The 27077-nt window shown below is 42.5% G+C and overlaps 1 protein-coding gene and 1 long non-coding RNA gene across 6 annotated transcripts in view; one reads left to right on the forward strand and one right to left on the reverse strand.

Annotated features, from left to right (window-relative positions):
- Nucleotides 1-16589, reverse strand: part of LOC143676383 (uncharacterized) — a 33308-nt gene extending 16719 nt beyond the window's left edge. For both annotated transcript variants that reach the window (XR_013172047.1, XR_013172048.1), the window contains exon 1: nt 16425-16589. This is a non-coding gene — a long non-coding RNA (uncharacterized LOC143676383). The remainder of the gene's footprint in view (nt 1-16424) is intronic.
- Nucleotides 16590-16688: 99 nt separating this feature from the next.
- ITGA6 (integrin subunit alpha 6) overlaps nt 16689-27077 on the forward strand; it is a 73041-nt gene continuing 62652 nt past the window's right edge. For 2 of the 4 annotated variants that reach the window (XM_077154148.1, XM_077154146.1), the window contains exon 1: nt 16690-17128. In XM_077154148.1, the coding sequence (XP_077010263.1) occupies nt 16947-17128 (182 nt within the window). In that variant the 5' untranslated portion in view covers nt 16690-16946. Of the gene's footprint in view, nt 17129-27077 lie in introns of all 4 variants that reach the window. The other 2 variants (XM_077154147.1, XM_077154145.1) reach the window with 2 other exon arrangements.

A 27077-nucleotide genomic window follows, 5' to 3' on the forward strand; every position in this document is an offset into this window, starting at 1 on the left:
GCTAAATAGGATTCCTTGGAATTTCAGGCAATGCACAGATGCTCATTCAGCACTTGCACTAAATATGTACTCCCTGGACCACCTCACCCCCAAGTGTCCTTATTCAGCTACAAGGGTCTAAGTGGAAACTAATGACTTATCTGAGACTGAGGGCCAGCACTCCACTTCTAATAATAGGTTTGCGGTCTGCAAGATGTGAATGTTTACCTGGGGGAACTGCTAGTCTTTCCCAAGTACAGTTGTCCCTTCTTCTTGAGCAGCTGCTGGGTGCTCGGCAGCCTTGGGAACCCTTCAGATAAATAAGACCTGAGGTTACATTGCCTCAACTGTGGCATGTGGAGGCACAAACCTCAGGTATCTGGGTGTGGGCCTGCCTTAGTCATAGTGAGCCTGGAGAGAATGTTCCTTCACATTACACCAAGACATAACCACCTCATCCAAATATCAGAGGAAACTCACACTAGCCCTAGACACTACTGTCATTATGCCAGAGTCACTAGTGTAACTAAACAAAATCACCAGGAAACAGAGCACCAGACAGATTGGGCCAAGTGCACTCATAATTAGTGTTAAATTAAATAACTTACTATTAAATAGAGTTTGAGACATTTCTGCAACTCAGCAGAATAATAATAGAAAATAATTTCAGTTCCAACATTTTTATTATTAATTCCAGTAAGAACTGTAATCCTGTTTTTAAATTACTAGATTGGATTTATTTGCATGTTTGGAGTAACCAGGCAAACTAGTCACAGCAAGCCAAGTTACCCTCAACCTCTACTTGTGTTATTTTAGTTGTTGTTTTCTGGATCCTTAAAGTAGGTCTTAATACTTCAAGAGGGAGTTTGACCTATGACTTTTAATAAGGAGTTCCTTAACATTAGTCAAGATTTGAAAGCCAAATATTTATAAACATGTTCTTACATGCATAAAAGGGAGGATGTAAACCAAACTGTTAACAATGATTATCTTAGGGGAGTGGTGTAAGACAGATGGAAAATGTCTCTGTATGTTTTATACATGTCTAGTGTCTAAGTTTCTTTTCTTCATAATAAGCATGTGATTCATATTTTAACTCTTTAAAAATGTGGTTTTATTTAGGATAGTTGTATTAACTTGTGAAAAATTAAATGGGATTCACACTTGTGCTGTGAGCAAGTATGATTCAAGGTACATTAGAATAGTTGATCTGAACTGATAGACTTTAGAAGGAACTAGTGGAGACAGGCCAACACCATGGAGGGTAGCGCTTCATCCTATAGGCAGCAAGAAACTTTCTCTTCTTTTCTTTGCATGGAAGCCCTGGACTGAAAAGTAATATGAAACCAAGAAGACTGCAAGCCACTGGGTAGTGGTGCCTGGCACTCATCATGCCCTCTGAAAGCAGAAGGATCTGGTCATAGCAGAATAATAATGCCAAGATGCCATCATAGGATCACCTCAGCCTCTACTAAGTGTTTGCTCCACAACTTTGTGATTTCTGGGCTTATAGAATTTCAATGTTGTGTGCCACTGAGGAGCCCTGTGCATTCTAATATATTGAGTTGAGGAAAAGAACATGCTACTTCTTTTCTAATCTGGTTTGCTGGGGGGAAAACTTGGTAAGATTAAGGAGATTGATGATCTGTTTCCAATTCTGTCTTTTCTCCCTTATGTGCCACAGTTTCCTCAACTCTATATACATGAAAAGATTGAACCTTACATCATCTCTAAGGTCTTAGTGGGCAAGTGTTATGACTTCTAAGGTGGTCCATAAACCAGGAATTTTGAGTTGTGAATACTGTCTATTTCCTTTCTCATAATTTTTTTTTAAAGCGCAACTTTAATTAAACATAGCCACTCAGTAAGATATGTAGAGAAAAATTAGCCTAACCCATTTTATAGGGAAGGAAATGGGAGAACTGAGAGATATGGTGTGTTCAATGTTTCTCAAGAAACAAATATGAACTCGGGATTGGGATTTACTTCTCCATGCTCTGACATGGAGACAAGGCTGCCTTCAAGTCTCTCTTGATGAGCTCAGTATCTTGGAAATAAGGTCCACACTGCCCATTTTCCTTCAAATTACAGCAAATACAGAGCTGTGTATGGTGTGGGCAGGGGCGGCATGGTGCCATCATTCAGATTCTTCTGGCCAAGACATTCCCACTTGGGTGGGGGCCACTGTGGAGCCACGTCCAGATGGATTCCTGAAGGGAGCTGCTGAATGGGTCGCATTCTGATCCCCTCAGGTGTTTCAGCCGCCACCAAGGAGGTCCTGTGGGATGTGGCAAAGGCGAATGGCACGCAAAGTACCTTAACTCTTGGCCACTAACTTGGTCATGCACAAGTCTGGTCACTTGTAAGCCAGGGTTCCTTGATGACCATCCTGTTATATACTTTATTGCACAAAATAAGAGAACTCAGAGACCTATGGAGATCACCTGAAAGATGAATGCTAATTTGACCACTTCCTACAACGTATTTCCATTCCTTGTTTCTTCTTCTTTTTCCTCCATATTCTTTTTCTTTCTTCTTTCTCATCTGACTCCTGGTTTCCTATGGCAGTCACAAATAGGCTTTGTATATTTATGCCAGTGGTACAGGTCCAAAGACACTCCTGAGCCCTATCACCAACTGCACAAGACTGTCAGGTGTCTTCTAGGTTTCTTCTTGAATGTCTCTAGGACTAGACACTCCTTGGCCTTCTTCTGTAGCCTGTCAGATTCCTCCTTTCATCTGCCAAAAAAGCTTAGGCCAAAGCTCATTCCTATCTCAATGAATGCAAGATATAATATGATTAACAACTTTCCATATTTGTGAAGATAATAAAGAAGTCACCCCTTAGCTTTCTTCTCTTTAGACCAAATAGCACCAATTCCTTGTAACATTACTTGTAAGGCATATTGTAATAATTCTGATTACTTTTGGAATCCTTGCCAGGAGCTCAAGCACTTCTGAGCTGGGTAGCCTGGGGAACTTCTGTGACTCTGTTTTTTTCTTATTCCTCACATATGAAATGAAAACACTCAGAATACTTATTATGCAGGATATGGTGAAGATTGAGTGAATATAAAATGTTTTGAACAGTACTTACAGCAAAATAAATAAAATAACATTTACTCCATAAAAGTTAGCTGTTGTCACAATTCCATATACTTTGGTTGAATACCCATGATATAGCTTAAGCTGGTTTCTGGTGGGATTCTGTGAATTTTACAAACACAGTGGTCTTAACCAAAAAAATGCTGATGCATTTTCTATGTCACTTTCTACCAGTTTACGTGGTGACAACTTTCGTTTAGAATGAAGTTAGATTGGCTTTTTATGTCCGGCTCTTTACAGAATCACACTGGTAATTTTTAATCATCTTCATATAGATTTTTTTCATGGATTTCCTGAAATGACTATTTTGACTGCTTAAGATCAGTTTGTGAGCAGTTATACTTTTTTCTTCCAGAATATTAGATATTTAATTTAATTTTCTCCAATTAAAGTTTCCTTCATTAAATATGAAATATTTTACAAAGGTAATTCCTTGAATCTTATTGTGACGTTGTTCCTTACATTTTTTGCCTGTATTAATTCTGGATGTAGTGATTTGAAGCTATAAATGTATTGGTGTGAGAGTCTACACTGAAATAGACACAACACGCACTCGTGACTCCAAGAACACGATCCGCCAAACGCCTAATAAACAACGAAATGTGTTGTTACTAGTGGTCATTTTGAACTGAACTGAAAATTCTGCTCGATGGGTCTGTCACACTAAATATGTCTCTCATTCTAATAATACATATCAGGTTTACTGCTCTAAGCAGACAGCCTCTTGTAACCTTATAATGCTTATAGTGAAAAGCGTTTCCACATCTGCTTATTTCAAGTATAAGTGCTTTTCTTCTCACTGAAAAACTGAGAGAAGGCAAATATCACCAGCCCCATACATTTCTACTTGAAGTTTCAGCCAAGAGGTAAATTTAAGGCTCCGAGGGCCAGAAAATGTCTTAAATTTGCACACTATTATAACTGCATTGTCCACGGCTAGGGAATGATGGGAAATTGGCATTCCTGATGGAGCTGTGGTGAAGATTCATTTTTCCATCTGGAAGCTAAGCATGTGCGATTTAGGAGATGAAAACTGGTGTGACTTCAGTACTGTAATTAAATGAACTTTACGATCTTGAGAGTAAAATTCACATTCAAAAACGTATTGCTGTAAAAGTATATAACAGAGAAGAGAATGGAATTAGTTGCTGAAACTAATTAAGTCCATTTTCCAGAGATAATCTGAGGCACAATGACGTTAAAAAGAATCTTCGCAGGTGGGGATCCAGGGGCACACTTTGATGGCTATTAAGTGGGGCTATTAAGAAGCAGGAGAAGTTTTCTGTTCCTGTCAACACGGGATTCCAATTTCATCAAGAGTTGCCAGGATCTCCTTAGAAATACAAAATATTGGATAAATGGAAGGAAATTGAATAAGTTAAAGACACACTTTATGCCATTAAAAAAAAAAGATCCTGCAGTTTAGTTCTTGGATTAAAATCCTCAGAGGGATCGACAGCTTTTTCCTCTGTAGGAATCGCTCTTTGGAAATTAATGGGCCTGGCTTTGTATCTCCGACCCTCCTGCATGAATAAACCAAACTGGGAATCAGTTGGAGTCACCGAAGCTTAACACAACTTCAGCTATTGTTTGCGTGGCTCCCATGAAACCCATGAGCCAAACGGATTAGATTTACGGTTCATTCTATAAGCTCATCTGCTCATGGCACCTAAGGCAGTGACCCTTTTCACAGGATGAAACTAGAGCTGGAGAAGGGCGGGGAACCCTTTAATGAAGAGGGAGGCTGAGAGACTTTGCAGGTGGGGGGGGGGGGGGGGGCGGTGACTTGTAAGTTTTTAGGAAGCCTCCCTTGTGCTGGGATTTTAATGCTCAATTTTGGAACTACACTTTGGGATTTGCTCTCTTGCAAACTGCAGGGAGATTTAAAAATTCTTTGTGATCATGGAAACGATAATAGTAATGACAAGTAGGTCCTATAAAAGAATCTTAAAAATAAATAAAGATTAAGTGGACAAGGGAGCATTGGGTATCAAAGTAAACTATCCCCAACCACATGATGCCAGACAGATGAGCTTTAGTCTCAGTCCCCTAACCACCGCCCCACTCCACCATGCCAAAGCCGGGGAAACTGTATAAAACCTACCCCCATTCCCACAGACTTGGGACCTATTATTGGACAGTTAGGAATTACCCTTAAAATTCTTTCAACTCACCTGTAAAAAAGGATCTCATTTCTTAAAAAGCATGTCTCAATAGCTTTGCCATTTATGGCCTAGGTTTGTGGACTTGCTCTCATGGAGGAAGATGGTAGAGGAGGTGGTCAGCTGAATAGAAACCCACCATCAGAGTCTCACATGAGTACTTTATAGCATATCTGTTTTGGTTATATAGTGCTTTATCACAAATCACCCTAAAACTTAGTGTTTTGAGACAACAACTATTTTATTATTTTTCAAAATTCTGTGGGTCGGGAATTCAGGTAGGGCTTGGCCAGGTGATTCCTCTGCTCCACATAGCACCGGCGGGGACGACTCTGGTATTCAGCTGATGGTGGCAGGTGTGTAAGGTCCATCTCTCATGTCTGGCACATTGGCACAGGTGGCTGAAAGGCTGAGCTCAGCTAGATCTTCCTTCAGAGTTATTTTTCTCTCCTCCTGGCATATGCAGTTGGGATGGGGCGAGGGCAGAAGGCAGAGACTGGCCTTAACTATACGTAGGTTGAGGCAGGGTGGGAGAGTCTATTACCTGAACTATTCCCTTCCTCCTTCATGTCACCATGTCTTCTCTTTGCCTATTTGGTGTTCTGAAGCATGAGACATGATGAAGGTGGCAGCATTGTGAGTGCCTAGTGATGGAAGACGAAAGCGTGAAACAAGCACGTGTCCCAATTAGGGAACTCTAGCTTCCCAGGACCCTGTTGTTGGGCTCATAGGACTTCCACATTTGCAGCCATCATGCCCCCTTCTCCAATTGATCTTCCTTTTCTCCACTTCTCCAAACTCTACCAAATGCTATGCTAAGAACTCCCATTCCAGATTACTGCAGTTTGCTTTCACTTTTTCTCAGCTAGATTGAATTTTGGGTAGGATTATAGCATTAGAGACCTTGGGTCCAAATCGGTGCCTTGTTAACCCACCAATTTGATGTGAGGATTTTCCATTTCCATGAGAATTACTGCTTTGTAGGAGAATCTGGATAGGGAGGACATGCACCTTGAACAAAGTATATTCCTAGGTATGCTCCATTTTAAGCAAGTAATACAAGGGGTGGCACATTTTCTAACAAAAATAACATTTCTAAAGAAGTCATTGGCACAGAAGCCATAAAAAAATCACATAGTCATTTTTTTAGGACCTTCTATGTTCTAGGCTCTGTATTTGGTGCTGTGGATACAAAGATGAATAAAGCATGGTCCCTACTCTGAAAAAACTCAGAGTACTGGAGGCAGAAAGTTTAAGCAGATAAATCCAAGTATAACTCAGTATCTAAGATACACAGTGTTGACTGATAAGGGGACCCTTGGGCAGAGAGGGTGTCTACGTGACACTTATTCTCTTCTCTGAAATTTTATCTTAAGTGACTGCTGATTAGAATATACCTATCCTTTTAGTTAACCTTTGAAAACATTTCAACTTTAGAATATATTAAAATATATATATAATATGAATTTTTCTCCTGCATTTAAATTATTTTAAAAAATACTATTGGAACTATTTATAACCACTAAAGACATTAAGAGCTCCTGCAGTCCACACATGAGAAAGTCTCAGAGAAATAGATGTATTTTGGTTATTTACAGAGTGCAAATTAGGAAATTCTAAAAGCCCTTCAAAATCAAAGAGCTGACTGTCTCCCATACTTTCCTACCTCCTTTTCAACCAATGTGGCATTTACCCAACCGTTTCTGTAACTAACAGCAACCGATGGTGGGCTGGCTACTTTGGGGAAAGTAAACTTCATCAGGAGCGATGGGGTGGAGGTTCTATTTCCTAGCACTGCTGTCCAAGGCTGAAATAATTCATTCTGGTTCATTGGATTCGGTAGAGGCAGAAATCCCCCTAGTTAGCCACTCTGTCCTTTCCATCCTCTCTAAGCAGGAAGAACAAGCAGCATGTGTTTTTCTATGAACAACCTAACCGACAAAATGTTACTGGTGTTTTTTTTTTTCCTGCCGGGAACCCACTGGATCAAGATCACACTTTGTGAATTGCTACAATTCCTTGTTTGGGAGGCAGGAAATCTGGTCTCCATGGACTAGTCCTCTGCGAAGGCTGGAGAAGGGACTGAAGGTGTGGTCTGGTTTATGAAATCAGAATTTGGGAAATCCTGGATCTTAATTTGGTTAGAGACGCAGACATTCTTTCCTAAAAGAAGTCCCTGCATCGGTGTCTCCATGAATATAAAATTTGGACCGCTGCTTTCGCCTTGTGGAGATATACTGACTTTAGTGTTTCTAAAGATTTTTGAAAATGGAATTGACGTAACATCAGTGAGTGCATTTTTCCCCCTTCTCACCAGGGAATGTTCAGAGAAATACATTGTGTAATGCTGGAATGTTTAGCCTGTTCTTTTGGTCTTGGGACACCAAATCCATTATTACAAGAACATTCTCAGCTTTTCGGTGGTCCACATTTCTGCATTCTTTTTCTCCTTTCTTTGTTATTTGTTCTGTATAGTGCTATGTTCACAGGGCAAATTTTATTACATCACCTTCAAATGTCTTTTTAATATGTCAACAGGAGTGACCTGTTAGAGTGAGGGCTTAATTTTTCATGTGCAAATGACTTGCTTTCTAGATTCTGTAAAGAAAATTTGAAGTTCAACTTCTCATTTCCCTACTAATAGCATATTTGTCTAACTGCCCTGTCAATTTACTCTAAGTAGGATAAACTGCTTTAATGTTAGCAGCAAGATGTATTCAATAAGATAAAACAAAAATAAGGATGATCTTTACATTGGCCACGATTTTGGTTAATTCGTAACATTAACCAAAGATAGGATGGAAATGTCCTTCTGTTTCATCTCTTTCTCACTTCAGATCTCCTGGCAAGTCCTCTGAAGAGTTTTTTCTTCTAAGGTCAAAATATTCAGTTTGGGATCCATTATTGGTAGCTTCTACAAAAACGGCAAGAGATGAAAGTGGTCCAGAGCCAGAAGTGAGGCACAAAACTGCTTCTACCCAAACCTTAGGCAACTATTAAAAAGCACGGGCATTATTTGCCGGTCTATAACCAGAAGGAGCGGTTTATCCTGGCCATTGAGAGGAAGTGAAGGTGGAGCATAGGGGACCTCGTCTGGTATAGTCGTGCTTAATGCCAGTCACCTGAAGCCATTCACTGTTTTTGTTTTTTCCCTGGGATACTTTCTTCTTCATTTTCACAGCTACCATTTTATTCAGCACATTTAATAGTAGGCATGCTACATACCTCATGTTGATAATCTCATTTAGTCCTCATAACAACCTGGTGAGGTAAGAATTCTGGCCATTTTACAGATTAGAAAACTGAGTCCTAGAGAGGTAGGGTAATTTGCTCCAAGTCCTCAGCTCAGAAGTGGGGGAGGCTAACCTGCCTTCCCTGAGCACTTGTCTTCATCTGAATTGACATACTTCTGGGATCACTGGTTTAAGCCCTGACTCAGAATCAGCTTGCCTTTTATTTTTTTTCACTGAAAAAAAAATTGTAATTGAAAGCAAGAACATTTTTTCTTTAAAGATATTAAGGAAAAAAGTTTACTTTATTTTATTGTGTGGCATGATATACATATAGCTTTATGTTTGTTCCAATGGTGAGGCTAGAACCCTGAGTTTGCCAATTAGGGATTTCACCCCAGCCTTGAGAGCTCAGTTTTAAATTCACCTTTGCTGGTTTAAGGTCTTGTTTGGCTGACAAAATGTAACTTCCTGGCTTAGAAAAACTCCCTCAAAAGAAACTTCGGAAAGAAAAAAATCAAATATAAACGAGCTCATTGTAGGTGAATTAGAAACATTCACATAAAATTTACTTTAAAATAGATATGGGTGTTCAAATAAAATACAATTGTCTGTTTGTATACTCCTGATCCCAAGCAAAGGCAGGTTTGCCCCTATAAAATGGGTTGTGATTTAGAGTAAATAAAATGCCGCTTGAAAAAAAAGGTTTAATATGGAAGAGAAAATTAATAAAAATAAAAATAAAAAAATAAAGGAAAACTCTATTTCCTTCCCTTAAAAAACCAAAATCTACCATTGAATAATAGAACTTGAACCTCTATTTAAAACATATGTATATAAATGTGTATACATATATATATAAAAATGTGTATACATATATATATATATATAAATGTGTATACATATATATATGTATATGTTTCCAACACTGTAGCTATGTTGTGGGCGTAGCTCCTCAAAATCATATTTTGAAAGCAAATACAGAGATGATAGTTCTGGTTTGACACAGCCATCTAACTGCTTCAGATCCTATACACTCTGTCAATCCTTAAGGCAAAGCCACTCTGGAGGTAGATGCTATTATTATCCCCACTTTAGAGATGGAGAAACTGAAACGCAGAGAGATTAAGTGACTTGCCTGAGGTCACATGGCAGGCGTCTTGAACGAAGGAATTTGGGAAAATGTGTACAATGGCCTCTCACTAAAGAGCTCTAGGAAATTGTATAAGGCAACCACAGAAGGGGAATAAAGAGATGTTTTCAATATCTAGTTTCTATATTTCATAAAATCAGTAGTCATTGGGGGTACATGGGTAGTTCAGTGGTAGAATTCTCACTTGCCAAGCAAGAGACCCGGGCTCAATTCCCAGTCCGTGCACTTCTAAAAAAAAATGTTTTTTTCAACAAATGATGCTGCAATAATGGGATACTCACATGGAAATAGAATGAAATGTGACCTCCACCATACAGTATACAAAAAAAAAAAGGCAGTATCCATGATGTTTTCTGCTGTTGGTGATGATGAAGTCAATATAAGTGAACCTGATAGAAAAATCATTCAAGTAGGTCCCACGAAATGGAAAACTATCAGGCACACCGTGGGCTCCTCAGACTTTTCCATGGATGATCAATATTTTAAAATTATTTGAAAGCTCCCCTTCCAAAAGTCGATATAGAAGAAATTATTTTCTATTGAAGAGTGTACTGGTAAAATATAAGAATTCAAAAGCTCTCACCTGAGTGAATGCCTCAGTACACAGCTTTCACTTAGAGGGGAAGTGCCTTCTTACTTAAAATTTTTAGTATTTAAGAGTTTCTTCTGTGAGACAGTCATTCTGTTGTTTTAGACCAATACACAGTTTTGTCAATTTGATTTGTAGAACCCTTTTTGCAATGTGCACATCTTGTTTACATATATGTGTACATGCGTGTGCTCCCCCCCCCCCCCCCACGCTCAATGCCTTCTACGGCCAGCATACCTTTATCTTCAAGCTCTCACTCTCCTTTGGTTCCAGAAAAGTGTCTTTCTTCCTGCAGATCTTTATTTCATAGTTTGTAGGGTCCCAAGTCTTTCATTCCTTTGACACCAGAGACTGACATTGTCCTTGCCAGATCCTGAAGGAATTCTAAAACTCCCTGTAGTAAAACACTTCTCTCTCATGTTGGCCCAGCTCCTTTTTACCATGGAAATGACAGCCAGGTCACACAACTTGATTGTTATAATCAACCAGGGGGTGTTGCCAACCTTAAAATCGAGTACTAAGAGTGAGTCAAGTTTGACTGTATGTCAGTATGTTTGGCATCCCAGGCAGGAAACAGGTGGTAGCTAAGAGAGTGGCAGATATGATTTTCATCTGTGATGGGCATTTGGGCATACACCAGAACAAATCTAACTCTTAGCATTGTTTTTCTTTATCCCATCCTCCTCCAGTGAAGCATTATTTAATTCAGTAATGCTATATATGATGTATTAGTTGCAATATTAACCTGTTAGTTAAATTTTCGATTTGGGCACAATCAATATTTCAGATCAAGTAGATGACTAGGCATTCTATTTTTTTTTTATTAACGGAAAAAAAAAAGAAATTAACACAACATTTAGAAATCATACCGTTCTACATATGCAATCAGTAATTCTTAACATCATCACATAGATGCATGATCATCGTTTCTTAGTACATTTGCATCGGTTTAGAGGAACTAGCAACACAACAGAAAAAGATATAGAATGTTAATATAGAGAAAAAAAATAAAAGTAGTAATAATAGTAAAAAAAAAAAACAAAAAAAACCCTATAGCTCAGATGCAACTTCATTCAGTGTTTTAACATGATTACTTTACACTTAGGTATTATTGTGCTGTCCATTTTTGAGTTTTTGTATCTAGTCCTGTTGCACAGTCTGTATCCCTTCAGCTCCAATTTCCCATTATCTTACCCTGTTTCTAACTCCTGCTGGACTCTGTTAACAATGACATATTTCAAGTTTATTCTCGAATGTCCGTTCACATCAGTGGGACCATACAGTATTTGTCCTTTAGTTTTTGGCTAGACTCACTCAGCATAATATTCTCTAGGTCCATCCATGTTATTACATGCTTCATAAGTTTATCTTGTCTTAAAGCTGCATAATATTCCATCGTGTGTATATACCACAGTTTGTTTAGCCATTCTTCTGTTGATGGACATTTTGGCTGTTTCCATCTCTTTGCAATTGTAAATAACGCTGCTATAAACATTGGTGTGCAAATGTCCATTTGTGTCTTTGCCCTTAAGTCCTTTGAGTAGATACCTAGCAATGGTATTGCTGGGTCGTATGGCAATTCTATATTCAGCTTTTTGAGGAACCGCCAAACTGCCTTCCACAGTGGTTGCACCCTTTGACATTCCCACCAACAGTGGATAAGTGTGCCTCTTTCTCCGCATCCTCTCCAGCACTTGTCATTTTCTGTTTTGTTGATAATGGCCATTCTGGTGGGTGTGAGATGATATCTCATTGTGGTTTTGATTTGCATTTCTCTAATGGCCAGGGACATTGAGCATCTCTTCATGTGCCTCTTGGCCATCCGTATTTCCTCTTCTGGTAGGTGTCTGTTCAAGTCTTTTTCCCATTTTGTAATTGGGTTGGCTGTCTTTTTGTTGTTGAGTTGAACAATCTCTTTATAAATTCTGGATACTAGACCTTTATCTGATATGTCATTTCCAAATATTGTCTCCCATTGTGTAGGCTGTCTTTCTACTTTCTTGATGAAGTTCTTTGATGCACAAAAGTGTTTAATTTTGAGGAACTCCCATTTATTTCTTTCTTTCTTCAGTGCTCTTGCTTTAGGTTTAAGGTCCATAAAACCGCCTCCAGTTGTAAGATTCATAAGATATCTCCCTACATTTTCCTCTAACTGTTTTATGGTCTTAGACCTAATGTTTAGATCTTTGATCCATTTTGAGTTAACTTTTGTATAAGGTGTGAGATACGGGTCTTCTTTCATTCTTTTACCTATGGATATCCAGTTCTCTAGGCACCATTTATTGAAGAGACTGTTCTGTCCCAGGTGAGTTGGCTTGACTGCCTTATCAAAGATCAAATGTCCATAGATGAGAGGGTCTATATTTGAGCACTCTATTCGATTCCATTGGTCGATATATCTATCTTTATGCCAATACCATGCTGTTTTGACCACTGTGGCTTCATAATATGCCTTAAAGTCCAGCATCGCGAGACCTCCAGCTTCGTTTTTTTTCCTCAAGATGTTTTTAGCAATTCGGGGCACCCTGCCCTTCCAGATAAATTTGCTTATTGGTTTTTCTAATTCTGAAAAATAAGTTGTTGGGATTTTGATTGGTATTGCATTGAATCTGTAGATCAGTTTAGGTAGGATTGACATCTTAATTATATTTAGTCTTCCAATCCATGAACACGGTATGCCCTTCCATCTATTTAGGTCTTCTGTGATTTCTTTTAGCAGTTTTTTGTAGTTTTCTTTATATAGGTTTTTTGTCTCTTTAGTTAAATTTATTCCTAGGTTTTTTATTCTTTTAGTTGCGATTGTAAATGGGATTCGTTTCTTGATTTCCCCCTCAGCTTGTTCATTACTAGTGTATAGAAATGCTACAGATTTTTGAATGTTGATCTTATAACCTGCTACTTTGCTGTACTCATTTATTAGCTCTAGTAATTTTGTTGTGGATTTTTCCGGGTTTTCGACGTATAGTATCATATCGTCTGCAAACAGTGATAGTTTTACTTCTTCCTTTCCAATTTTGATGCCTTGTATTTCTTTTTCTTGTCTAATTGCTTTGGCTAGAACTTCCAACACAATGTTGAATAATAGTGGTGATAGTGGACATCCTTGTCTTGTTCCTGATCTTAGGGGGAAAGTTTTCAATTTTTCCCTATTGAGGATGATATTAGCTGTGGGTTTTTCATATATTCCCTCTATCATTTTAAGGAAGTTCCCTTGTATTCCTATCTTTTGAAGTGTTTTCAACAGGAAAGGATGTTGAATCTTGTCAAATGCCTTCTCTGCATCAATTGAGATGATCATGTGATTTTTCTGCTTTGATTTGTTGATATGGTGTATTACATTAATTGATTTTCTTATGTTGAACCATCCTTGCATACCTGGGATGAATCCTACTTGGTCATGATGTATAATTCTTTTAATGTGTTGTTGGATACGATTTGCTAGAATTTTATTGAGGATTTTTGCATCTATATTCATTAGAGAGATTGGTCTGTAGTTTTCTTTTTTTGTAATATCTTTGCCTGGTTTTGGTATGAGGGTGATGTTGGCTTCATAGAATGAATTAGGTAGTTTTCCCTCCACTTCGATTATTTTGAAGAGTTTGAGGAGAGTTGGTAGTAATTCTTTCTGGAATGTTTGATAGAATTCACATGTGAAGCCGTCTGGTCCTGGACTTTTCTTTTTAGGGAGCTTTTGAATGACTAATTCAATCTCTTTACTTGTGATTGGTTTGTTGAGGTCATCTATTTCTTCTTGAGTCAAAGTTGGTTGTTCATGTCTTTCCAGGAACCCGTCCATTTCCTCTAAATTGTTGTATTTATTAGTGTAAAGTTGTTCATAGTATCCTGTTATTACCTCCTTTATTTCTGTGAGGTCAGTAGTTATGTCTCCTCTTCCATTTCTGATCTTATTTATTTGCATCCTCTCTCTTCTTCTTTTTGTCAATCTTGCTAAGGGCCCATCAATCTTATTGATTTTCTCATAGAACCAACTTCTGGTCTTATTGATTTTCTCTATTGTTTTCATGTTTTCAATTTCATTTATTTCTGCTCTAATCTTTGTTATGTCTTTCCTTTGCTTGCTTTGGGGTTAGTTTGCTGTTCTTTCTCCAGTTCTTCCAAGTGGACAGTTAATTCCTGCATTTTTGCCTTTTCTGATGACTAGGCATTCTAACAACATATAATAAATATATATGGGAAGGAAGCAATGAATGGTCTACAAAATTACTCTTATAAGCAAGGGGTGATGTTCAAAATAGTACCATGGGATGACATGGGCGCAGCCAATCAGGGGGATCCCTTTCAGCACCAGGGTTTAAGGGTTTAAACCTTTAGTTGCTGGATTGTGGAGAAGTTGGTAGCTTCTGGAAAGTGGCTGGGGTGGGACAGATGTACTTGGCGAGCCCAAGACAGCAGATTTTATCAACCAGTTCAGAAATATTTCAGTATTTCAGCAACCATTACAACCATATCAGTGGACCCTGGCTGAGTACTAACCTATGGTGAGGCTCATAATTGCTTTAATAGCTTGCACCCGTCTGTCTGGAACAGTATGCGTTTAACATAAAGAAGAAAGCTTAACTTGCAACTAATTTGCACGAAAATTCATACTGCAGATATTCCTTAGCTTATCATATTACAGTTTCCAAAATTTTCTCAAACTTATCAAAACACACACGCTGAAACAGTGTAATCTCCATGATCATCTACTGAATGTAAATCTGCTGCATCCCAGTTTTGGACTAATTTTACTTGAGTTACTGATTGGTAGAAAAGGAGTTCCCATCCCAGATATGCTCAGAGTCTCATTCTGGCAGCTACTTCCTCCTGTGGTAGCTGTAGATGACATTCAGGTGGCTTTTCTGTGTGGCACTGGCTGCTTCCTTGGCACAAATATCACTGGAAGTGAAGAGACCCCTACCCTCAGCTCCCATAGGTCCAGCTCTTAACTGGAACTACATCCTGTCTCTATTTCCAATGTAGGGATGTCAGATGCCAAGGAGGCATTCCAGGAGCATCTGGCTTGTACTTCTTAACCTTTTTCATGCCATGGGAGCCCTTCTCAGAATAAAGTCTGTTAATGCATTAAGTAACACACATGGAATTACAAAGGAAACCAATTTTATTAACATATAGTTATTCAAATATTACAAACAAATGTGTGAGATATATATATATATGCTTATTTATCAGCATGTAACAAAGCAAAACCTAGTTGAGGGTCTAATACCTACTATAATTCTGAGGTAGTGATGAGTATAAATGATATTTTGAGAAATCTGCAACAGCAGTGATGTAATGTGAAAAAAAAAACTTTTTGATTTTCACTGACGTCTTAATCACAGATACTTATCCTAATGCCACCATGGTTTGTTGCCTAGATTCACAATGGAAGGAAATGCTAAATGGTAGAGATAGGTGCAAATAAAATGCAAACTTTATTCCCTCTCCCCCTAGTTAAAAATCTCTGTAGGATAAGTTTTCCCAAGGGTCAGTGCTTCACTTGAGGCCCCACACCATGCCCTGGAGACAGGAGCCTTCCTACCACTCACAGGGAACTCCCAGTACCTCCTGACTGGGGAGTTCTTTTCCCCAGCCAGTCTTGGAAACTTTGGGCTAGGAAAGAAGGGAAACACTAGAGATCCTGGGTGCCACTGTAAACAACCCATCTTTACTGCTGAGAGTCTTTGTCCTAGTCTCGGATCATCTGGAAACCAAGTTTCGAATTTCTGATACCACTGTGATTTCTCCACAAACTTTGCTTTTCACTTGGGCATATACCCCGGGGTAATCTGGGACAAGGCTGAGCTTCAGGTTGCTCATCTGCAAATGCAAATATCTACCTCATGGGACTGTTAGGAGGATTAAATGAGATAATAGCTGTGTTCTGCAAATTACACAGCACTATCAAAGGGTGTGCCATTGTCATTTTCGACAGTAAGATCTTTGAGAACCCAGAACTGTCTCCACTTCTCGTTGTACTGAGCGCATGTTAAATGCTCAATAAACACTTGTAGAACGAATGAATGAGATACGCATTTGCACATGTAGCCGCGTCTGAGAGCACAGGCTGCTTCAGGAGATAAGGCTCGGCCCACCATCAGCACCTTTCTTTACTAATAGGTGGTAAACGCTTTTCTCCCTCTGCCTGTAACAGCAACAACTGAAGTGCTTCCTTCCAGTGGGGTTCCCAGGGTGGTGCTACTGACCCGAAGCTTGTCTCCGGGTTCCGGACCAGTCTGGTCTCCCACGCCGCTGCTTCCCCGCTAGGTAAGAGCCGCAGCAGGACAGGCGAGGGGCTGGGCCCAGGCAGGGCAGCCCCCGGATCCTCGGGCAACCGGGGCTGGCCGGGAAGGTGCAGGAGGACGGAAGGGCGGTTGGGAGGGGGGGGGCGAGGAGGGGCGAGAGGGGTGGGGAGGGGCGGGGCCGGGCCGACGTCCCCGTCACTTGATAAAACGCCTGAGAGTCTCCAGAGAACAACGGGCTCATTCAGCGCTCAGGAGCTGCCCGCAAGGGGGAGCGGCTGGAGTGAGAGCGCGCCTGGTCCGGGGGTGGGGCCGGGCGCAACGGAGAGAAGAGGGGAAGGTGGCCGCGGCGGCGGCAGCAGCAGCAGCAGCAGCGCGGCAGAGTCGGACTCCGACCAGGACCCCGACCCGGCCCCGGCCCCAGACCCGGCCCGAAACACAGGGCGGTCGCCGCAGGTCCCCGCTCTCCTCCTGGTGAGACCGCCCATGGCGGCCGCTCGGCAGCTCCGGCTGCTCTACCTGTCGGCGGGGCTCCTGCTCCGGCTCGGCGCTGCCTTCAACTTGGACACCCGCGAGGATTATGTGATCCGGAAATTTGGGGACCCTGGGAGCCTCTTCGGCTTCTCGTTGGCAATGCACTGGCAGCTGCAGCCCGAGGAGAAGCGGCTGTGAGTTTCTCCGACTCTTCCTACTCCCACCAGGGCGCCGGCCGGTGCGCGAGGAGGGGCGAGGGCGCGCCCTGTTCCCGCTCGCCCGGCGCGCGCCGGAGCCCGCCGGCCGGCCCGCCCTCCCTATCCCGGCCCCGCCTGGGATCCGCCGGCCGGCTTGCCGCGGCGGGAGCAGGGCGAGTCGCCCTCCCCGCCCCGCGCAGCGCCTCCCCCATCTAGCTCCGGAAGGGGGAGAACCCGAGGGCCGACCCCCAGTGGGCCGCGCGGCCGGGGTCCCCGTGCCGGGTGGCGCCGTCCTCGGCCTCGGGAGAGTTTACTTTTTGTCTCTCCCTTTAAACAAAGTGCTTTCGGCCGGTCCTTCCCTCCGGGCACGTTTGCTGGGAACCCGGCAGGTGGCACGCTTTGCTGAGCTTCACGTGTGTGCATCCGGCGGGGGTGGGGTAGGGTATTAGCGTCACTGTATCGCTGCTACGGGGTCGCCGGGGGTGTCGATGCAGCAAGATCCAGGCCTTACCCAAACTTACCGAACGCCCCTCAGAAGTTCGAAAAACACTTCATCGTGTCCCGCGGGGCTTTCCTAGCCGGGCAGGTGCGCTTATCGGGTGTACTTTTGCACGCCTTAAAAAAAATTTTTTTTAAAGATGGAATTAACCAAGCACCTGTTCGCAGGACTAGGTCAGCTGAGAAAACAAATCCCTCTGAGTGGTGTACCGAGTCCCCTCTTCCGCCGCCCCCGCAGCGCTTCGCGCATCCGAGACTCTTTGGGACCCTACTTTGGGCGGACCCAGCCGAAAGTTTAAAGCGAAAGGTCCGTTCTGAGCTGGAGCTTTGCAAACAAAATTTGAAAATGACAACCCCCACCATAGCTGTGCTCTTTCCAGGAGAAAGTGGAGGCAGGCACTCTTGGCCTCTCTCTTTTTTAAACAACTTAAAGTATTTGATTTCCACAGATCGAACTATGAAGGCTGGAGAGGGGATTTTGGAACTTATTTGCCTAGTCGCTGTGGGACTTAAACAGGCTCTAACAACAAACGGGTCCCGTGTGCCGCCCCCCCCCCAACCCCGCACCCCTCCTTGACCCCCCACGCCTGCTTCCATTCCCATCCCCAGGAAGGCGTGTAGTTTGAACCATGGCCCTTCCAGGACCAACAGACTGGAGAAAGCAAAGTGCAGGCATTTTGCGTTTAGGAGAGGCAAGTGGGATCTTGGAGTTGGAGGAAACTTTTTGATTTCAACGATTAAGAGCTCTGGAATTTGTGAATGTCGTGAGCTCCTGAATCTTAAGAATCTGAAGTCAGATTTCTCTGGTAGCACCTGCTAGCGAGGCAAAAAAAAATGAAATTGGGAGTGGGGGTAGGCTGGGCCCATCTGCTGGCCTGGCCAGCTGCTTGTACCCTGCTTTCCCTTGGTAGACATGAGTAAACTGTAAATCTGAAATGAAAGGTGGTTTCTGTTAACTCAGTTAATGGATGAGGTTTAGTGTCTCTGAATATTTAGGAGTGGGTAGATGCACACGCACCCACAGGGAGAATTTGAGTGCCTTAGCGTAGAAAATGTTAGTGGGCCTGCAGAAGGAATACATTCTCCTTGGTCTTCTCTGCACCAAATGCCTCTTTGTTGGCTCTCTGACATTCTGATTTGAGCAAAAACTGTGAACTTCACAGTGGAAATATGGGGGCAAGAAAATATACATGGGATGGAGATTTACAAAACATGACTTTAGCCTGGAACCTGTTGTCTCTGAGGTCAGCAGCATGCTTGCTAAAACTTGTTACTGCCGCTGGGTTTCTCTGGTAATAGAACTGCTGGCTTCAAATCTTCCAGGAGGTAAAGATAGCTTTGTGGTAGGAGTCTGATGCCTTCTAGAAATGCTGTTCTTAGGAGCCAATAGAGGAAAGTAGCCAACCAGATGGATGGATGAGGAAAGGCCTATCCAGAAGGACTGTACTTTTCCCTAAAACCACGTTGGGGGGCTGTGGTTTGTGTCAAGTGTTGCCCTCCTTCCTCCTTTCATAAAGTCCTCCAGCTTCAGAAGGAGCATCGGTTCTCTCAGGAGAACCAGGGCACCAGGTAATAACCACATGGGTTCTTACCTTTGAAAGTAAAGAACCGTGGGTGAAAATAACAGGGCCAGTGAGAGGGAGACCCAGGATCCAGTTTCCTAAACTCTGTCCTCTATGGGAAGATTAGGTGGCAGGATTTTAGAGAGCTGGTGGGAGAGATACCTAAACTCAAATTCCTTCTCAGCCGCTTGGCAGCTGTTAATTTATTTATTTTTATATTTTTGCCTGGGCAGGCACCGGAAATCAAAGCCGGGTCTCCTGCATGGCAGGTGAGAATTCTGCCACTGAGCCACCGTTGCACCATCCTGTTGAATTACTTTAATCTCCTTGAGCCTTGGTTTTTTTTGTCTGTAAAATGGAGATAATAGCCTCTGCTTAATAGGGTTGTCCTTGAGGATTCAGAGATAACCTGCAAAGCACCTGATGGGTGCCTGGCATAGGGACTTTCTTGGCTAAATGGTAGCCGTTACTTAAATGATGATAATACATTTAAAAGTGGTGCTTGAGTTACTGCTGTGTGCCAGGTACCGAGCAAGGCATTAAATGCTCTGAGATTCTTAGACTGCCTGAGAGTAATCTTTGTAGCTACAGGTTATTGTAGTTTGAATTATTGATATTTTAAACTCTTGGTCACATGTATGAACCCTTGTTCACATCAACCCAACTTTAATTACACTTATAACAAAAGTACATTTACTGAAAAGGGGACTTTCTTGAGACAAGAGAAGTAAAATATCAAAGCTGTGCAGGAATATCAGAGAAATGCACTATTCTAGAAAATCTGTTGTAGATTTTCCTGGGTTAAATTTTTTACAATACCATTTAAATATTTAGCAGCATCTTAAATTCTAGTTTAAGATTTTAAAACGGAATAATATTGTATCTGAAAGCCTCCAAATATGCTGGATGTTCCTAAAACTTCAGGGACTGTGAAACTGAACTGGAGACTGTAAAACTTCATTCAGGTTTTTAGACTGTGTATTAAAGAAGTTTTAGAATCCAAGATTATTAGATGATTGGCTTGGTTACAGAGGTCAGACTCTGAGTGCCTTGGAACCTTTAATTTCTCTTAGGTACTTAAGGTTGATTCATCCCCAGGGGCAGAAGGGATATGATGACATCTACAGGTATGTCCGTCCTATGATTCATCACTCTTAGTTCCTCTTCGAAGGATGGACGTATGACTGTAGGACAAACAACCTAGAAGAAGGAGACCTCTAAATGACAGTCTCATGGAGCAAGTCTGGGTTTCTCCCAATCCCAGTTTTCGTTTTGGGGGGACCATCACCTTCCACATGGCTCTCCAGGCCCACCATCACTTCTGCCCTTGAGTTTTCTCAGACTTACAAAGCGCCAGCTTATTAAAATCACGTTCTGAACTTGAGATCGAATAGTCTAGCTGGCTCCCTTTACAGATGAAGAAACTGAAACCTAAAGTTGAAGTGTCTTGTCCAGAGTCTCACAGCTACTGAAGCAGAATCTTGATGGAATCTGAATTTGAACTTGGTATTTCTGACTTGTGCTCATACCGTCTCTAAAAGGAATAGTCAGAAATGTCCTTCAGATCTGGAGAAGTCGGCCAGCATTTGAGGTTTGGAAATGTACTGTACTTCATTGATTTATTAAACCACTTTGCATCTGGGTCAGGGCCATTATTTAACTATCTGTGCCTGGATTCTCTCCCTGTTGACCCTTATTCCAACTGGTGTTGGGTCAGTTTCTGGGTCTTTCCTTCATTGCCAGGCAGGTGTGTCTGTAGCTGGCCGTGGACCAAGTCTTACCCAGGGTGTGTATCTAAGTAGCTGCTTTCAGCCTCTCGGAGTGACAGGTGGCCCAGGGCCATCTTTTGGGGACTGCGTGATCAGCTTGAGTCCTGAGATGGGAGAAAGAGCCATAGAGGAGTCTTAGAATTCAGCAAGAAAGCAAAAAAAAAAAAAGTGACCAGTTTAACTTTAATACTGTAAGACCATCCGTGTAATGGCTTTGGGTTGAAAAAAGGTGTCAAAGTATTTATATGGTATGAATATTTTCTTTGACAGGAAAATTAGGTCATATAATAAGATTCACCACTCTACTACAAAGAAACAGTTATTCTGTGTTCTTACAAGTTTACACTATCTTAGTATAACAGTAAGATTTAATTTAGGCTTTTGTAATCAAATAGTACTGAGACTATGGCACAAGGTTCCCCAAGGACCTTGGCTCAACATATGAATGTGGGCAGAGTGGCCAATGAATTATTAGGCATTTTCTAGAGAGACAACGGAAGCAAAACAGAAAATACTATTGCACTCTTAGATGACAGGGCTAATTATGCCTGAAACACTGATTATTTCTGGGTTGGCCCATTTTAAGAAAGCACATAATCATATCTCAAGAACCGGATTAAATTTTTCCATGAAACCCTTTGAGCTTATCCTATACCACAGCAATTTCTTCTTCCTTCAGATGTGTGTAGCACTTGGTATCATGTGTTTAGCAGTTCCGGTGGTGGTGTGTTTTAGCAGTTATCCACTATTTTCTGGGATGATCTAATTTCTCCCAACTGGATTATAGGTTTTGTGAGGGTGGGGGTGTCATACTCATTTCTTTGCCTGATAGTACCCAGCATATGGCATGCCAGTACAATGGAGTCTTATCATTCACTCAGTTTAACTTATGAAATCACCTGTCTCAGCTCAAAGTAAAGAGAAGAAATCCCTTTATTTAACCGCTTGCCCTTCCTTCCCTGTTCAAAGTAGCCTTGGCCTTTGCTATCTCCAGGGAAGGGGAAGTATAGCCATAATGTAAAGAAAGACACACACAAGAAGTTAATTCTTGGTTTTTGAGTTTTTGAGGGCCTGATTCCAGTGAAGAGATTTTCACGAGTGATTTTTAATTATACTTGACTTTTGTCTTCAGAGAAGACTTTAGAACTTAACCCCAGAAGTACAAGCTGACCCTCCGCTGCAGTGGGTACTCAGAATTTGCTGGTTAATTATTGCCGTAAGGATGGATAGACAGAGAAGGACTGCTTAGAAGAGAGTCATGAAAGCAACTTACCAGGGTGTGGCATTCAAATGAGAGAAAATATGTGAGGGCACTTTGTGAACTGATGGCTGAAGGTTTAGTTATTTAAGGATAGTAAGAGAATCTTGGGTGTATTTAACTTGTCGGGGATGTAGGGGAGCTGCCCCAGTGTTCCAGTGGAGATCCCGACGGCCATAGAATTGGGGGTCAGGGTGGACCACATCTCTGAACCAGGGTTTCGATGTTCTGTATAATGCCCTCATTGGCCTGTTGCGGAGAAGGTAGCAGTCGAGCACAGCAGTAATGGGCCCTGGGGGCAGAGCCAGTCTGCACTGCACATCTTCCCTCTGTGCTCGGATGCTACAAATTGAGAATCAAGTAACTTTACGTCTGGAAGGAACCTTAGGGGTCCTTAAACCCATCCAGTCATTAGGGTAACTCGGGGAATCTTTTTATGAAAAAATAGAATTCTAGGCTCAGCCCAGGAACTACTGTGTCTGTGTGTATGGGTGTGCTCCTGGGATCCTAAAATTTTCTAGATTTGGAAACAGTCAAGCTGGACATGTCTTCCTTTTTTCCATAGAAGGCAGCATAAGGTTGTGGTTCAGAAAGACTCTGGAGCTCAATTACTGGGATGAAATCTCTCTGTGACATTGTGCAGGATTCCTAACCTCTCTATGCCTTGATTTCCTCAGCTGTAAGGAAGGGTAACAATATCTTGGACTAGTACCTGGCACAGAGCAGGCACTTTGTGTTGGTTCAATGAATGCCGAAGCCAAGCTTGTAAGAGGTGATGTACCCACAGCATGTCAGGGAAGAGTTGGTCTTAAATCCATATTTTTCTACACCTCCTGGCCAGTACAGAGTATGTACTTTTCTCCTTTTGGGTTTGATTTTGTGGTTTGAGTGAATGTTCTCCCATTCTTCCTTTCTGTTTTACAGTTACCATATGCTGGAAAGTCTATCTCTGAAGAACCGTGCCTTGTAGCCTTTCAGTAGTTGCCAAGTGGTTGATAAGTACCAGCCGGGTTTCAGTGCTCAGAGGAGACGAATGCACAGACTGGTGGTGGGACCGCGAGGTTCCCGGACAGCAGGGGCTTTGTGTGTGAGACACGCATGGAGGGTGGATTGTGCAGATGCAGCTGGAGTTACTTGTGAGGAATACCAACTGTTTGGGTCCCGTGTGTTCCCAGACCTCCATGAGGGAGCACCCTTACGCCCCGCTGCAGGGGGGCTGGATAATCTACACACACCCAGGGCAGGGTCAAAGGCAGGGGCAGTGGCGGTGCGTTTTCTCAGTCCCGCAGTGGACACCACTCCTGTGTGGTAGGAAGGGACTTGTGCAGAGCTGGACCCGATTGTCGGCAGTGAGATGCGCGGACCAACTGTGGAAATAGTGTTTTCACAGCAGATTCTTGTTTGTTAAGTTGGCGTTTAGAATTGCCAACAGTGCTCTCTTGGGACTAAATTAGGAGACTAATTGTTTATTAGCCCTGAACTGGGACAGGTAGATGGGCTCCTTCCCAGCATGGGTCCCTGTCAGACTAAAAACAGGGAAGCAACAGGATCTCATTTGCTCCTGTCTGGCTTTTCTGTTTAGATAAACAAGGCAGAACCATTCCAGATCATTTTACTAATTCTGAGGTTGGCATGTCTGCAGAACGATACCTTCCACAGGCCTCAGTGTGGCAGCAGACACCCCCTCCCCCATGCTGGATTCCAGGGTTGGCTGCTACAGTCACTTTAATCCAAAATGGACAAAAAGGCTGTTTTTAGAAAAAGCTTTTAATTAAGTCTCTGAAACCAGTTAAATGGTGAAGATGGTTCTGAATGAAGGGAAATGGGCTAAGTGCAGCTACAAGCAAGTACAGAGGGTTCAAACAAGTGACACGGAATTATGCATGTCAGCTTGCGTGTTTATTTGCTAACCGATGAGATAAATTTTACATGTCATAGAATCTGAGGCGTACTTTTTTTCAGGCTTACTTTCTTTGAGAAGCCATTTCAGAAATAGTATAAGAAAAACCTTTTAGAGGAATATGCTTTTTAAGCCTGGGAATATAGAAATAAACTTTGGAATCATTCAAAAAGGACTCGTCCGTTAATGATATGAGGAACAGACAAAGCCTGTGGTAATGGCTGTTTACCCGAGATCTGTGTTTGTTTCATTGGTAATATCAGTGTTGCTCAAGTTCATTTGAAAAGGATTTGTACCGGTTATTTTAATTGATTGTGCCTGTATGTGCCTCATACAAATGACAGGCATTTCAGAGCCTAAGGGTAGGATGAACCATGATTCTCCTGAACAGAATAATGTCTGAGTTCCCATAGAATCGGGGTCCTTCTCTTTGTGATAGCCTGCCTTTGATCAGTGATGAGACTTGGGTGGCCATGATAAAGGAGCGTGACACAGGGTAAGCTGGAAGATGCCCATCAAAGTGAGGACAGCCTCACAGGGCATAGCTGTCCCCTGGCGTGGATAAAGCATTTAGTGGCGCTGGGAGTTTGGAGTTGTCCTATGTTCTCCTGGCTGAGGAGAGTGAAAACCTCTTCCTGGGCTCCTTTCCCACTGTCACATCCTTTCAGATGAACCTGAGCCTCCTCCTGCTGGCAGTGAGGCTCTGTCTGTCCCCTTAGGAAAAAAGGTATTTTGATGTAGTAATATTTAAGTGGTTAGAATTCTGGAAGCTTTGGAAAGATATCGAAATACCTGGGAGAGTGTGAGGTGCTGAAAACCTATAGATTGGGCTTAAGGAATCCAGCTTGGCTGCGGCACAAATAAACCTAAGAGTTTTCCAAACAAGAAAAAGCTCAGAAAGGCTCAGGCAGTTTTAGTTAGACATGCAGACGTACCTCTGGGAACATGGTATTTGCCATTGAGGCCACATGGCTGCTAATGAGGCTAGGCCCAGGTGCCCACTTACGATGATACGAAAAAGATGAGAGCTGGCTTTATGATCAGGAGCCTGAACAGGCCTCGTGTGAACCCATAAGCACAAAGAGGGAAAGGTCTGGACCTATTGGTCCTTCCAGAGGCTCAAGGACAGAGGACTTGGGAAGGCTGAAGGAAGTGCCTGCTAAATTGGATAGCCCAAAGCTCAAGGGAGGGCTTTGGGAGCCAGGTGGAGAAATGCTTTCTTTACAGCCATTTCAGATACAGATGCATTTAGGGGGAGAAATTACCTTCTGAGCCTTGATGGCATTTAGAAAGGGCTCAGGCTGCTGCAGAGCTGAACTGAGTTAGGGTTGTGGGTGTGTAGAGGGGCACCCTGGTCCCTCCCTCAGGATGACCCCAGGAAGTAGGCTGTGTGGGATAGGGACACCCACCCAGGCCTAGCAGCAGTGTCAGCCAGAAGCAGTCGATGAGGTTTTTAAATTATCTTAGCATAGGAAACTGGTCTTCTGTAAGCTCATGTATCCCCCTGCATGTGCGTATACATATTGACATATTTGTTTTCTATTTCAGCCTAAAAGAGATAGGGATTTTTATCCTTGTTTGAATATGAGGAAGAAGTAAAAACTTGGAGGAGAATGAGCTTTAAACCTGCCAGAGAAAACAGCTAGATAAAAGGGTGTATTGTGTTAGAGGGTAATAAATGATACCAAGGAAAATAAAATGGAGAAAATGAATAGGGAGTTGGGGTGGGTGTGGAGTGGCTGGCAGTAGAAGAGCCAGGTAAACCTTCACTGAGAAGCGGAAACTGCACGCCCTGCCAGTTTTGGGGGAGCAGAGCTTTCCTGGCAGGGAATGGCAGGTGCAAAGGCCCTGAGACGGAAGCATGCCTGGCATGTTTGGGAACAGCATGGAGTCCAGCAGTCTCCTTGGAAGAAGATTGGATAGGGTCTTACGGTTTATTTGAAAGAGTTTGGCTTTTATTCTCGAATGAGATTAGAGGCTATCGAAGGTGGTGGTGGTGGTTTTTTTCTTAGGATTTTTTATTGTCAAACATATATATACAAAGAAAAAGAAAGAAATGATTTTAAAGTACACATTGAGGATTTTGAGATTCTAGTTCTGACCTAGATTTTAGCAGTTCTTTGGCTGCTTTATTGAGAATAGATCGCATGAGGGCAGGAACGGAAGTAGTGATGCTAATTAGAAGGCATCCATTGTACCAGGCGAGAGATGATGGTTTGGGCAAAGAGGACAGTGAAGGTAGTGAGAAGTGGTTGGAATTTGTATACATTTTGAAAATAAAATCAACAGTATTTCCCATGGCTTGGATACTGGGGTTGGGGGCGGGGGGGGGCGGAGAGAGAGAGAGGGAGAGGGAGAGGGAGGAGATGAATACAGCTGGAAGGTTAAAGTTGTCGTATAGTCATTGGGGGCAGACTATTTAGGTGTTGGTGTTACAGGAAGAGCAGGAGTTCGGTTGTGGACAGTTTTGAGATATCTAGACATCCATGTGGAGTTACTGAGTAGGAAGTAAGAGTCTGAGGTTCAGGTGGGGAGGTTTGGGTTGCGGTTACAGTTTGGGAGGCATCAGCTTATCTAAGCAGTGTTCAGGGTGATGGGCTGGACAGCATCACCAAGGGAATGAGAACAGAGGACTGACTTAGCTCTGGGGCACTCCAGCTTGTAGAGGCTCAGGCCATGAGGGGACGCCAGCAGAGGAGACGATGGGCGAGCAGTTGTGCTGTCCCGGGAGCCACACGGTGAAAGTGTTCCAAAGGAGCGATCAGTGGTGTCAGATGGCGCTTACGGAGACTCGACCCCTAGATTCCCCGTGCGGGCCTTGGCGAGCTCATCACACCACTTGCGGAGGAGGAGCCGGAGCAGTGCCCAGCTGGGGTGGCCTTGAGAGCAGAGGAGAGGAATTAGAGACAAGGAGAGGAATTAGAGACAAGGAATAGAAATTCTGGTGAGGAGTCTTCCT

The sequence above is a fragment of the Tamandua tetradactyla genome, chromosome 3 (genome assembly GCF_023851605.1).
Source record: "Tamandua tetradactyla isolate mTamTet1 chromosome 3, mTamTet1.pri, whole genome shotgun sequence".
Taxonomy (NCBI): domain Eukaryota; kingdom Metazoa; phylum Chordata; class Mammalia; order Pilosa; family Myrmecophagidae; genus Tamandua; species Tamandua tetradactyla.